Source organism: Rutidosis leptorrhynchoides, chromosome 11 (assembly GCF_046630445.1).
Source record: "Rutidosis leptorrhynchoides isolate AG116_Rl617_1_P2 chromosome 11, CSIRO_AGI_Rlap_v1, whole genome shotgun sequence".
In the NCBI taxonomy this organism is placed as follows: domain Eukaryota; kingdom Viridiplantae; phylum Streptophyta; class Magnoliopsida; order Asterales; family Asteraceae; genus Rutidosis; species Rutidosis leptorrhynchoides.
In genome coordinates, this window is record NC_092343.1 from 332,935,338 (window position 1) to 332,948,247 (window position 12,910).

The following is a 12,910-nucleotide window of genomic DNA, read 5'->3' on the forward strand; positions in this document are numbered from 1 at the left end:
GTTTGGTACTCTTCAATACATAATTTACATATGTATATATAATATCAAAATCCCATGAATTACGGAGAATCTTTGAAATACGTCAGGCAATGTCTATAGTAACAGATACGCTAGGATATGAATTTTGTCTATACACTATCGATGCACTAAATGCAGTAAGACGTGTCTAGACTTAAGAATGATAAGCAGACAGTTCCCTAAGGATGATAAGCAGATGATTTCCGACTAGGATTGATAAGCAAAACTTTTGACAGGCAGACACGGTCAAAGTCCAGACTCACTTAATGTATCCTAACAACTACTAGTTAGACACACTAATGCAAGGCCTGGTTCGCTAAGACCAACACTCTGATACCAACTGAAAGGACAGTGGGGACAACGTCCCACCCAGTGCCGTCTCAGCTAACCGCCTTAGTGACCACTGAGCGTATCTCAGACACTGATTTTACAGCCCGCCTCTCGGCAAAGCCAACCATAATCGGACCGCGAGGGGTAAGAGCCAATGCTTTGTCACAGGTAACACTGTGAGAACCCCCTCTACGACTAAGCTGGTTAAACAGCTTAAATCAGCTCTGATACCAACTGAAAGGATCCGAAACTAATCATCCGGACGTTGTCCATATTGATTACAAACGAATTACAATAGTTGATAACATTGCGAGGTACTTGCCCTCTATATGATACATCTTACAAACGTTGCATTTATTCTTAAAAGGCAATCTATAGTTACATCCAGATTTGACATATTCGCCTGACATTTCATAATATTCAAATGACCTAAACCGCCATTTACTTAATAATAGTCTCTATGAACTTCAATAACTCGAATGCAACGCCTTATGATATAAGTCCTTAATGGCCTCAAGTAGTATCCTTAGTACGAGCTAATGCAGAGCGGAAGACTTAATTCATACCTGAGAATAACATGCTTTAAAATGTCAACATAAAGTTGGTGAGATATAGGTTTAATGCCGGCAGCGATATAAATATAGACCACAAGATTTCGTATATAAACAGTTTAATAAAAATATTCTAAGTGGTTGAGCACTTGGTAACCATACTTAACAATTAATCACGTCGCATATTCCCTTTAATATGAAATCTTACTACACTGTACCAAGTGTAGTCACGAAACGAAGTACTATGCAACCGTTGAATACTGGTCGTCCAGTCCGGTTGGGGTTGTCAGGCCCGATAGATCTATCAACAGGATTCACGTTTACAATACCGCTGTAAATATTAGTTACCAAGCTACAGGGAAGTATGCCAGTGGTACAACTCAACGTAGAATATATTTTTCAGTTACTTGTGTCCATAACGTAAATCATTTATAAAAACAGCGCATGTATTCTCGTCCCAAAATATTTAGAGTTTAAAAATGGGACTATATACTCACTTTCGTCTTGAAGATATATATAATTTGACTTGGTCTCCGGTTGATATCACGAACCTATCCATATATAATATATCAATATATTTTCATTTTTAAACAATCGTCACATATATATACTTATAATACTTTTAATACTTTGAATAATTCCTTAGTCCGTAGTTAGCAGTTCGATGTTAGTAATTCAATTTTAATGGTTCATTTTTAGATGTTTAATAAACCCCCAACGAAATAATAAAACCCCCATCGTATATGTATTGGTCGAGATTAATCTTGACCCACGGTACCGGTGTTGTCAAATGACGTGTTGCGTACATAAAGTACCGGTGTTGTCAAATGACGTGTTGCGTACAATCATGGGATCTTATGATTAATCTTCTCGTATTGTTTACGGGTGATCCTGAACCATATAAAATTGAATTATGAGTACATATATATAAAATATCATGTTATCTTAGAAAGATGTGATTTATTTAATTTTTTCCCAATTAATCCCGAAGTTAAACTAGTCTTGGATAACCAATTTTGTTTCGGTCATAGTTTCTTCGTTACAACTCCGTTTTCGTTGATTCAACTTGCCATCTCCTTGGATCGAGTCCCTCTTTAAGACTATGAACTGTAAATACCTTAGTTTGTATTCAAAATCACACGGCATAGGTGAAACTTTAGTGAAACTTATGAAGTTAAACATTTTTGTTACAAAAATATCATTTAATGACCATTTTTCTAAAAATACTTATACTTTGAATTAAATCATGAAATTTTTATGTGTTAACATATTTATAGTAAAAATCATTTTTCCAGAGAATAAACTTCCAATTCAAAGTTTAAGATGGTTTTTAATTATCCAACCCAAAACAGCCCCCGGTTGCACTCCGACGTCGTAAAAACAGTTTTTAAGGTGTTCTTTGAAAAACCAAGTTATACCTTGTTAAATTAGCATATATTTAAGTTATATTACAGGTCTTGAAGTATTTTAAAAGTTAAGTTAGAAGGATCTATTTAGTTTGCAAACAAGTTTGAAAACTTTCAAACTATGTTCTTGTTGTTAAAATTGTTTACCACAAAATATGATAGCTATATATATATGAATCGAATAAGGTTATAAACATAGATTCTACCTCAAGTTCCTTGGACAAGGTTGCTGTAAAAGAGGAGTAAAAACCTAGAACCAAAAGGGTGATGGAATTGGATGAAAGATTGGAAGTAAGTTTGTGTTCTTGGAAGGATTTCTTGAAGTGTTTTTGTATGGTTTTCTTATGATGTTTAAGTAAGGTTTTTGAAGCTAATTCATGGAGAAAATGCTTGGAGATGATCAAATATGATGTTAAGAGTATTTTAAGAGAGAAATGGAAGTATAAATATGAGAAAATGGGGTGAAGAAATGGTGTGCATGCATAAAAACGTTTTTAGGTTATAAAGGAAAAAAAAGATACCTAACTTTGTTTTCTTGCTAAATAATTCATGCTACTTGACAAATGGTTGGTTCCACATGTTTCTTAATCATTTAAGGCTGCTAAGGAGCAGATTTTTATTGGTATATACCAATAGTAAATACATCTAGAAGCTGCGTATGATACGGGTACATATACCCTAGGTATACGTATAGAAATCTTTGAGAAAACGGAACGAGGATTCAAATATAGCTATCTTTTGTAAATACACTTATATTGTTTTATGTATTTAAGTTCTTAAAAGTGATTAAATACATTACTTATACGATATATGTATAAACATTATAAGTCATAAGTATTTATGTCAAATAACGTTACGTATGGTTATCGTTTTGAAAACTTAAGTTAGTAGTTTCAAAATATACTTATAACTTATTGTTATTAATACAAAATGAGATATTAAAACATCCTTAGATCATGTTAAATATGTATATATACATATATATACACAAACGTATAATTATCATATATTGTATAGTTCGTGATATCATCGGTCAAACTAGACGGTCAAACGTTGTGTAAAACTCTTTTCAAACACATAAGTCTCAACAATATGGATTGCTTATCATGTTGGTAAGGTTTAATTTATGTAAATATTAATCTTATAAGTATAGAACGATCGAAAAAGTGCGGGTCAACTTTAGGGTTTTTGCTTATCGTGTCGGAACCATATAGAGATTAGAGTTTAAATTTGGTCGGAAATTTCCGGGTCGTTACAACAACCCCGTTGCCTCTGATAATTGTCATTCCTGTTCCGCTCTCCGCCTTGCTGCCTGAAGTTTCTCTGATAATTATCCACTCTTGGATATCCCATTTCGCCTGCTCGTAAATTCTTCTGGGCAATACCCAATGCTTGATGTAATGTCTTTGGAATATCATAATGCAAAGCATGAATTAATCGCCCAAAACGTCGCTGATCAAGACAAAATATAAATCCTGAAACAAGCTGAGACTCTGGTATGTCTGGTATTTTCTGACATTCAATGGTATAACACTTCATGAAATCACTTAATGATTAATTCTGGCACATTGTTATCTCATGTGCATCAAGACGTGATAATGTGCAGCTTCTCAAACTTTGATATTGCATCACAAACTTTGCCCTCAAATTCAGAAAACTGGTAATACTCCTTGGTGGCAAACTTGCAAACCACTCGCGTGCCATTTTCTGCAGTACCATTGGAAACATATGACACGCAGTTTCATCTTTCCAATGCTGCAACCTCATAACTCCTTCAAACATAGTCAGAAAATCCTCTGGATCTGTTGTACCATCATAAACACCGATTGATGGAATTCCCAAATTTCTTGGTAATGGATAATCTACAATTCGAGGGATAAAACACTGTATTGACTCTTCCATTGCCGGTGGTTTGATAGCTTCATCACCAGTAATTAAAGCAAACAAATTATCCACAACTGTTGCACGGATGGTTGGTTGTGCTAACTTTTGCTTAAATCGTGATGGCGCTGTTTTAGTTAAAATTCCATCTAGCAACTTGCTTGCCATTTCTTCAGTCATAAAGAACTGTTCTCCTTCTTCTCCAAAATTCCAATCATCATCCAAAAAACCTTCATCACTGTGTTGATTTTCTGTATCATCAACTAAGGCATTCAGCTGATTGAATAGCTTGGACAATTGTGATTTAGAAATTGACTTTCCTTTGCCGTTATGCCTAGCATTCACATCAGAATTCTTCTTGAAAGAAACATTATGTGTTCCTCGCCTGGCTTTCCACATTCCTGTACTGGAACCTCCCATCAATGGTTTTCTCAATCGTGGTATGATTTCATAAACTTGATCATCTGCTGCATCAGTGTGCAAATGATCTTCTTCTTCAACTGAAGTCTCTTCGAGAGTTAGCTGATCAACTGGTATATTTTCAATGAGGTTTTCATCGATTGGTTCAAGTGTTGTTTTTGATGAGGTTGTTTCAGTTGCCTTCGTGCTCTTGGTGGTTTTGGTGGTCTTTGAGACGGGTGGCGCCATCTGTTAGTACGATTTTCCGTATAGCGGCTGTAAGGTACTAGTACAGAGAATAGCTGCCTAGCGTGTGGCGTATAATGTTGATTGTTGTTTGCCCTCGAGAAATTATCTCTGCAGACCCGGAATACGAATTGATAATCCGTGGGGTGGCCTCAATCTATCTGAGGATCAATCTGAAGTTGATCCGTATAGCGCTTTGCTGCTAAGCGGTTAATGAATGTTTAGAGTGAGAAAGAACTGTGTGAGAGAGAAAGTGTACTTCTCTCTGACTAAGGTTCAAATCAGAATCATGATGATGTGAAATGTGGTGACCCAGGGAGGCTATTTATAGGCGTAGAATGTCCAAAATTCACGGGATACACGTGTCAATCACTGAATGGCTCTGTTACGTGAAGAATCCGGAATGTTGGTGGCGTGTGCTGACGTGGCTGCGTGCCGTTCACGCGCTGAGTTAAAGGGCTTATGCACTGAAGCTGCCTGCAGGGCTTATGCTTGACGTTGGGCGGCCTTATTAACGCTGGACGGCAAAGACTGAACACCGCTAGATTTTTTTATTTTCTGTGCTCTTTGTTCGATTTTTCGTATAAAATAATGTTTTTATGCGTGTATCCCCTAAGATACACCATTAGTTGCCAAGTAGGTGAAAAGATGAAAAAGAAAAAGGCATGGGATCCAATTATTGAGAAAATCAATAATTGGAGGTGTAATATGTTTCAGACCGTTCTAAGTTATAAAGGTGTAATATGTATAAACCGGTTATCTATTCCACTCTAAAATAACCGTGATTTAAGATTAATTATCAATAAAAGAATAAGTTAAAAATAATTTAAACTCTCGCTAGTTTACACTTTACATGCTAACAAATATTTATTACTTGAAAACATATATTATAGAAAATATTGTATTCACCTCCTATACAATACATAATGTTGCTCCTATACAATACATAATGTTGTAAATTGAGACTAACATAATGTATTGCTTAGAATTAATATCATTGATTGAAATTTAAATCAATAGTTTAAAAATATGAGAGAGACAAATATGACATTATCACTAAAATCAGTTGTGAAATAATTATTAACCATCTCCATTTAGCTGAGTGGTTACCGCCATTCTGAGTGTTCGATAAGTCTCTAATTCGAGTCTCACTTGGAGATTCCATAATGTAATTTGTTTTGCTGTTGATTATGGAGTTCTCTGGAATTTCTTGTGAGCGGTGGCTCTACTCATATCTAGCAAGGTTCCTCGAGGGATTTTCGTGGGTGCAATATCCCTAGTTATCCTCCTAACGAGTGTAGAAATTAAACATTACCCGTGACTTTTGGGATATGATCGGGTAGATGTGTAACGCCCCGTCAATAACCTTTACATCGCCGTTAAAAAGGTTAGATTATTGTTTAATATAATCATTTCACGGTTAAAATTAAATGTATATTAGTTAATTACTAGTTTCTTTTTATACATAGTTTTTTTTTTATAGATAGATTAAATTAGATGAATAATGAATTAAGAATTATATGGAGATTTATATAATTCCATTTTACATATGGTTTTTTTTTTTTTTTATCTTAATATGTTTTTGTGACAACTCTATGAATTATTTTTCAAATGTGATTTGTCAAAACTTCATTATTTTGTTCTTTTTGTTTCTTGCACGAATAGTCCTATGATGTGTAATTTTTACACGAATAGTCCCTAAATTTAACAGACATTAATTCTTTTCATTAAATGTTAATCATGTGTAGGGATGACATTGGGCCGGGTTTGGGTCGGGTTTGAGTAATCCCGGACCCGATAAGGAAAACTAGTCTCAAACCCGGACCAAATACCCGACGGGTAACACGTTTACTAACTAGCTGGTAAATGGGTTTACCCGCGGGTAAACGGGTACCCGTTTACTTTTTTTTTAGCAAATAAATACATTACCAAAAGCATATACAATCTATAACTCTGTAAATTATATGTTTTATTTATACGTGTATGTGTATATTTGTGTATGTGTATATTTGTGCAGTATATATTATTTCCTATTTCCAATTATTATCACTATCAATTTCTAAATAATTTTATAAATCAAATTCTTGATTTGAATGCAGATGAAAATGTGAAATTGATAGATGATAAATAAATATATAAATTCATATTGACCTTGTAATTAACATATTTTTTAATTTAATTTTTGTTATTATTCATTTTTAATTATTATTGTTATTATTATTATTATTATTATTATGCGGGTATACTGGTCGGGTAAACGGGCCGAGTAGACGGGTCTTTATTTAAACCCAGACCCGAACCCGAACCCGAATATTTTTTGAAAATCAATCACATACCCGGCCCGAGACCCGTAAACCCGGACCAGACCCGACCCAACTATGTCGGGTTTCAATTTTCCCCGTCGAGCTCGGGCTTTTTTTACCATCCCTACCCTTTTCTTTGATGTGCCAAATCATACAAGGTACTTTCATCCTTTTTATGTTTTATTCATTTTTCATAAACCCCACTTACTCCTCATATTCTTCCCCTTTTCTTTCCTTTCACACACTTTATCCATATTCATCTTCGTAACATCAATTTATAATTGATAAACCTAAATTCAAGCTGATTTTCGCTTTTTCTTTCCTCTCACACAGTCCATATTCATCTAATCATCTTCCTAATTTCATTTCATAATTGATAAACCTAAATTCAGGCTGATTTTGGCTCCTCCAACTTAGTGGTCTTGTAGCTTTTAAAAAATATCATTTTAGGTACTAAAATGAAAAAAAATTCATTTACTTTCATACACAATATAAACACATATTTAGAAATAACAAAAATACAAATGAGAGAAAGAGCATGGTATGAGACGAATTAGAAAACCTTCTGTAGCAACCAAAAATGTAAACCTTTAACTGAATACACCAACTATTTGGTAATAAAACTTCAAAGATCATGTAACCCAATTCAGATTAGCTATATATAAACAAAACCTAACAGAATTCTGTTTACATATCGAGTCCAAATCAAACCAATCGATATTTCTCATCTAACGGCTAATAGCCAGGTCCCCATCGTAATACCATGAGGACCACCCTACCACAACCAACATCAATAATTCACAAACAACTCTCCTTGAAAAATATTTTTGTATTCCCGCCCAACTAAACCAATCACCAATAACCACGTCATCAATAACCCCAATAAACCATGATACAAACAAAACCTGCCAACAGAGCACATCAATTGGACCCACATATTAATTCCTCACTCGCATCAAAAATATCCAGTTGGATTCCAACAAGTATTCCAACTCAGCAAATAGTTATCCACATTCATCCTACGTGTACCGACTTAGTTGGTTAAAAACCCTCGACATCCGGTGTGACCTGTCAAGCCTAATTACCAACTCGACAAGTATATGCCACGTAGCATCACCATCTTCCACGTCATCATGAAACAACAACGCTTCTCTAACTTTAGGGTCCCACAATTTTTTCTGAATCAATGAAAGATTACTCGCCGCCACGTTTTCAAGTATTCCAGCCAACCTTCCGACGTCTTTCTCCGCCACCGTAACTGATATCTCCGGCCATGGCACGGCGGATTCCAACGGCAACCGTATTCCATCAGCTATAATCACCGGAACACATCCTAACGCCACCGCTTCTACTAACCTAGGGCTCCATGGAGCCCATCCAAGTGGACACAAACAAAAGACTGAACGTACAATTTCCGTCAAGTAACCGTCAAAACGATGCCGTTTCAAATAAAACCTCCGGTCATTTCCATACTTTTTCAATATCTCCGTTCTCACACGCCTAAAACGTGAAAATTAATTTAGAGGAAATAAAAAGTCAAAGTCAAAATTAAAGAGAAAATGTCAAATAGTAGTTATTGTTTCTTCTTACTTGCTGTAAAATCGTCCGCTGACGTTTTTCGGATGTATTTCCATTTTGCCTCTAAAAAACACGAATATATCCCGACGCGCGTTGACCGGCGATTTCATTAAAGTTGACCAAACTTTTTCCGGCGAGACATACGGTGGAATGACAACATGCTCAACATCTTGACACCGGTGCCGGTGTTTAACGCCGAACGTTTGTAATATTATCGAGTTCTTCATGAATTCCGGTATTCCATTAGCCACAGCTCTATCTTCCTACAATATATACACATTGATTACACATAGATTCAACAACTTGATGTAAAATAAATAAATAAAATTAATTATATATGTACATATATTTAATCGATTACCATTGCATGAAAACAGGCGCCGTAATCATGTGACGCAACGAACACGTGATCGGAACCGTTACTCCGTCGCCAAAATGGAAGCTCCGACGAGATGACGTCAATCGCAGATGAAATCAACGCACGTGCGTGACCAATGGAAGGGAAGCCGTTACTGGTGTTGAAATTACACGAAACGTAAACAGGAACGAATAAGAAATCAGCTTCTGATGGATCTAACGTCCGTACAACGCTGTTTAACAACGATTTATGTATAGCTACTTCTGATGCAAATAAATGATTGCTACATCGGTTATTAGATAGCCAATCGGTGTTGAACTTTGCCGGTAATTCGTATACGTATATTTTTAATCCTTTAAATGTGTTCTGATTATGATTTTGACGGAGAACTACGCCGGCGATGAGATTTGACTCCGATTGTGAAATTAGGTTCGTTTTTAACGAAATTGTTGTTGGTTGATCAATGCTAATGAATGTAATGAAAAAGAAGATGAATGTAATAATCAGTAACACGAATTTGATGTGGTTGAATGTGTATCTGGTTCGTGTTAATTTTTTGGTTTTGGTAAATCGATACATTCTAGGGTTTCAAGTTTGTTCATGGAGGAAAGGTGAAAAGGGATGAATGAGAGTTTTTTTTTTTTTTTAATTTAAAATAGTTAAAATAATATTTATATAATTAATGGGTTTATGGAATAACAGGGAGTTGGTCTGAAATATGTTGTTTTCAAGAAATTAATTAATGGGGGATGTTCGTATTGTTTGCAGGTCTGGTGCACAGAAAGAAAGTGAAGAAAATTTGAATTTTCTAGACATAGAAAGTTGAAAATGACTGAAATACCCTTTCGAAATGCTTGATGTTTGTGAACATGGAGGGGTAAATGGTAATAGGCTTGAGAAATCAAGAAAGTGGAGACTGAAAAGGACCCGGGGGAGTACCTCAAAAACAGTAGTTACTCAAATACAGCTGGTTTTTGGTAGTAAATTAAATAAACTTAAATTCAATACGGAGTAATAAATATAATAAAATAAGTACTAGTTAAAAATTAAATATAGAGTACTAAAGTAAAATAAATTCAAATTTACCTAAACGTTTATAGAAATGTTGAAACTTTCATAAATAAAACATGAAAGGACCGACCTAAACCACAATAAAGAGGGAAACCAAGCTGAACGTCTAACGCGGATACTCAACTCAGATTTTGAGCCGACACGCCTTCAAAACGCCTATTGCGCGGCGTGTTAATTGGTACTCGAATGCAATGTGCTAGTCGACGACATGGAGAAAATTCAGTGTGTTTGACAAGCGACTGCGCCTGATTAGATCCCTGATTTACCATTTGACTATTTGAAAATTTAATAGAAAAATACAACGGCTAGTTTTTTATACAAACGGTTGAAAATTATATATATATATATATATATATATATATATATATATATATATATATATATATATATATATATATATATATATATAGGCAGGATAAATGGGGAAGTAACCAATATGGGGAAGCGGGGGGAAACAAACAAAAAAAAAATTCCCGTTTTTTTGAATTTTTTTTCAGGCATCAAGATCACACGAAATTATGAACATTTAGAAAAGACACTTCGTGATGAATGTTATTATTTAAGCGAAAAAACGATTGACAAAAATAACATTCAAGATAATATTGATCGTGAAGAATGTTAACGTTTTTTTCTTCTTCATGTTTTGTGAAGTAAAATTTAGCCCGATTTAGTGTTTAGGGTTTAGGTTTTGGTGTTTTGGGTTTAGTCCCTAAACCCAAAACCTCAAACCCTGAACCCTAAACCCTAAACTCTAAACCGTTCGTGTTAAAAACTCAATCTAAATCCTAAATCTAAACCTTAAACCCTAAATTTATAAACTCTAATATCTAAACCCTATAAACCCTAATATTTAAACCCTAATATCTAAACCCTAATATCTGAATACCTAAATCCTAATATCTGAAACCTCATCATACGCTCGAAAAACACGATAATTGTTATATATTACTTCTTCGAGCATTTTCCCGCCAAAATAAAAACATTTATCACAAAGTGTCTTTATTAAATGTTCATATTTTCATCCAATCTATAATGTTCGTGAACAAAGTTTTTTCAAAAAACAAAAAAAAAAAAATTTGCTTCCCCCCGCTCCCCCGATTGGTTACTTCCCTCTTGATCCTACCAATATATATATATATATATATATATATATATATATATATATATATATATATATATATAATAATTTTCCACAATTTCAACTATAAATAAATACAATCAAACACAATGTTATACAACTCAACTCTCTTTTCTCTCTAATTTTATACGTAGTACAACTTCTCAAACACTACCAATGGCTTCGATTTTGGTTTCGATGGACTTACATTACGGGGGTAAAGTAGTGTATGACTGAAAGTCATACTCTGTCGGGGAAAAAATCATCTGATGATTTCAACGTTACAGACTTCGATTCATCAGAGTTGTACAACTTCCTCCAAGAAGAAATATTGTCTGTGTATTCGGATTGTGTATTTCGACGTAGAAAGACACGAATTTACATTTCTTTTTAGGCATAGCAAATGGGATGCTCAAAAAGTACGAGCCAAGATACGTTCTTCTCGAATTGGGTTGTATCTTATAAACTTACGTGAATCCAGTCACTTCTGATTCGAGTAGTCTTGAGTCAAGATATGTGAGGCAGGACTCGATTGGAAAATGTTAAATCTGTATATGTAGTTGTATATAACTTTTTAGGACTTTAAATTATCGTAATTTTCTATTTTTAGTATGTTTTAATTTTTCCGTTTTTAGTACTTTCAATAAATTGTAATCGTTTTATTAATTAAGTGCTTTTATTAAGTTTTTGCTTAAATAATCACAAAATAATAATCTAACTAATTAAATAAAATAAAACTTAAATAAATTATACGATAAAAATTTGAAAAAGAAATTAAAAGCACCAACCCCAACAGACCACCCCATTACTTCTTAGCTGCCAACACGTCTGTCACGTCAGAGCAAAGCACCTCACCCCCTAACACGCCTATTTTGTCCATTTTCCATTACCATTGTAATAGACCTAACAACTACTCAAACCAACAAAAAAAAAAATGACGAGAAAATCTACCAACAAAACCTAAGCGTGAGCAAAACAACAAGAGAAAACCGCAAAGAACATGAACATAAAACAAAGCCAACAAATAAACTAAACGAAACAACGAGCTACGACAATTACAAGGAGATGAATGTAACAACTGTAACAAACTGAAACCCGGACTAGTTGTAAGTGGACTTGCAACAACCCAACCCGTTATCCAACTGAATACACAAATTTTTTTTTATACACAGTGTAGTGCGCGGTGCGCAGCCCTTGTGTGTGCGACGCGCACAAGGCCTGGCAGCCCGCTGTCCAAAATGTCCAATTTTTGTTTAAAGATCTCCCACTTCCCGATACTTTTAGACGAAACGCTTTTCACAATACATTATAATAGTTAAAACTAACACGATTCAATAATAAAACAAGTTTTACGAAACCGGGCCCACATATGCCAAAATACGAGTTTCGTACAAAATATAAGTTTCGACTACATTAGTTTAAATTCCAAACGACACTTTGAGCATGGTGTTTGGGGGTTAAACTACCCAAATCTTGGTCAAACATCAAAAGCTAAACGTCCTAAAAAGCGTCTTCTATTAACACAAAGCGGGATCACTAGTCCAAACTGTAGTGACCCGAACTTTTCCATGTTTATATATATTAATTGAGATTGATATTTACATGATTAAATGTTTCCAACATGTTAAGCAATCAAACTTGTTAAGACTTGA

General features: G+C 34.6%; 1 protein-coding gene across 1 annotated transcript; it reads right to left on the reverse strand.

The window, feature by feature from the left end:
• Positions 1 to 8,009: 8,009 nt before the first annotated feature.
• LOC139875778 (probable glucuronoxylan glucuronosyltransferase F8H) lies at positions 8,010 to 9,649 on the reverse strand. Its single transcript, XM_071863076.1, has 3 exons — positions 9,074 to 9,649; positions 8,725 to 8,975; positions 8,010 to 8,634 (listed from the first exon to the last, which is right to left on the reverse strand). The coding sequence occupies exons 1-3, from the start codon at positions 9,647 to 9,649 to the stop codon at positions 8,154 to 8,156; spliced, it is 1,308 nt and encodes a 435-aa protein (XP_071719177.1). The 3' UTR covers positions 8,010 to 8,153.
• Positions 9,650 to 12,910: the final 3,261 nt, after the last annotated feature.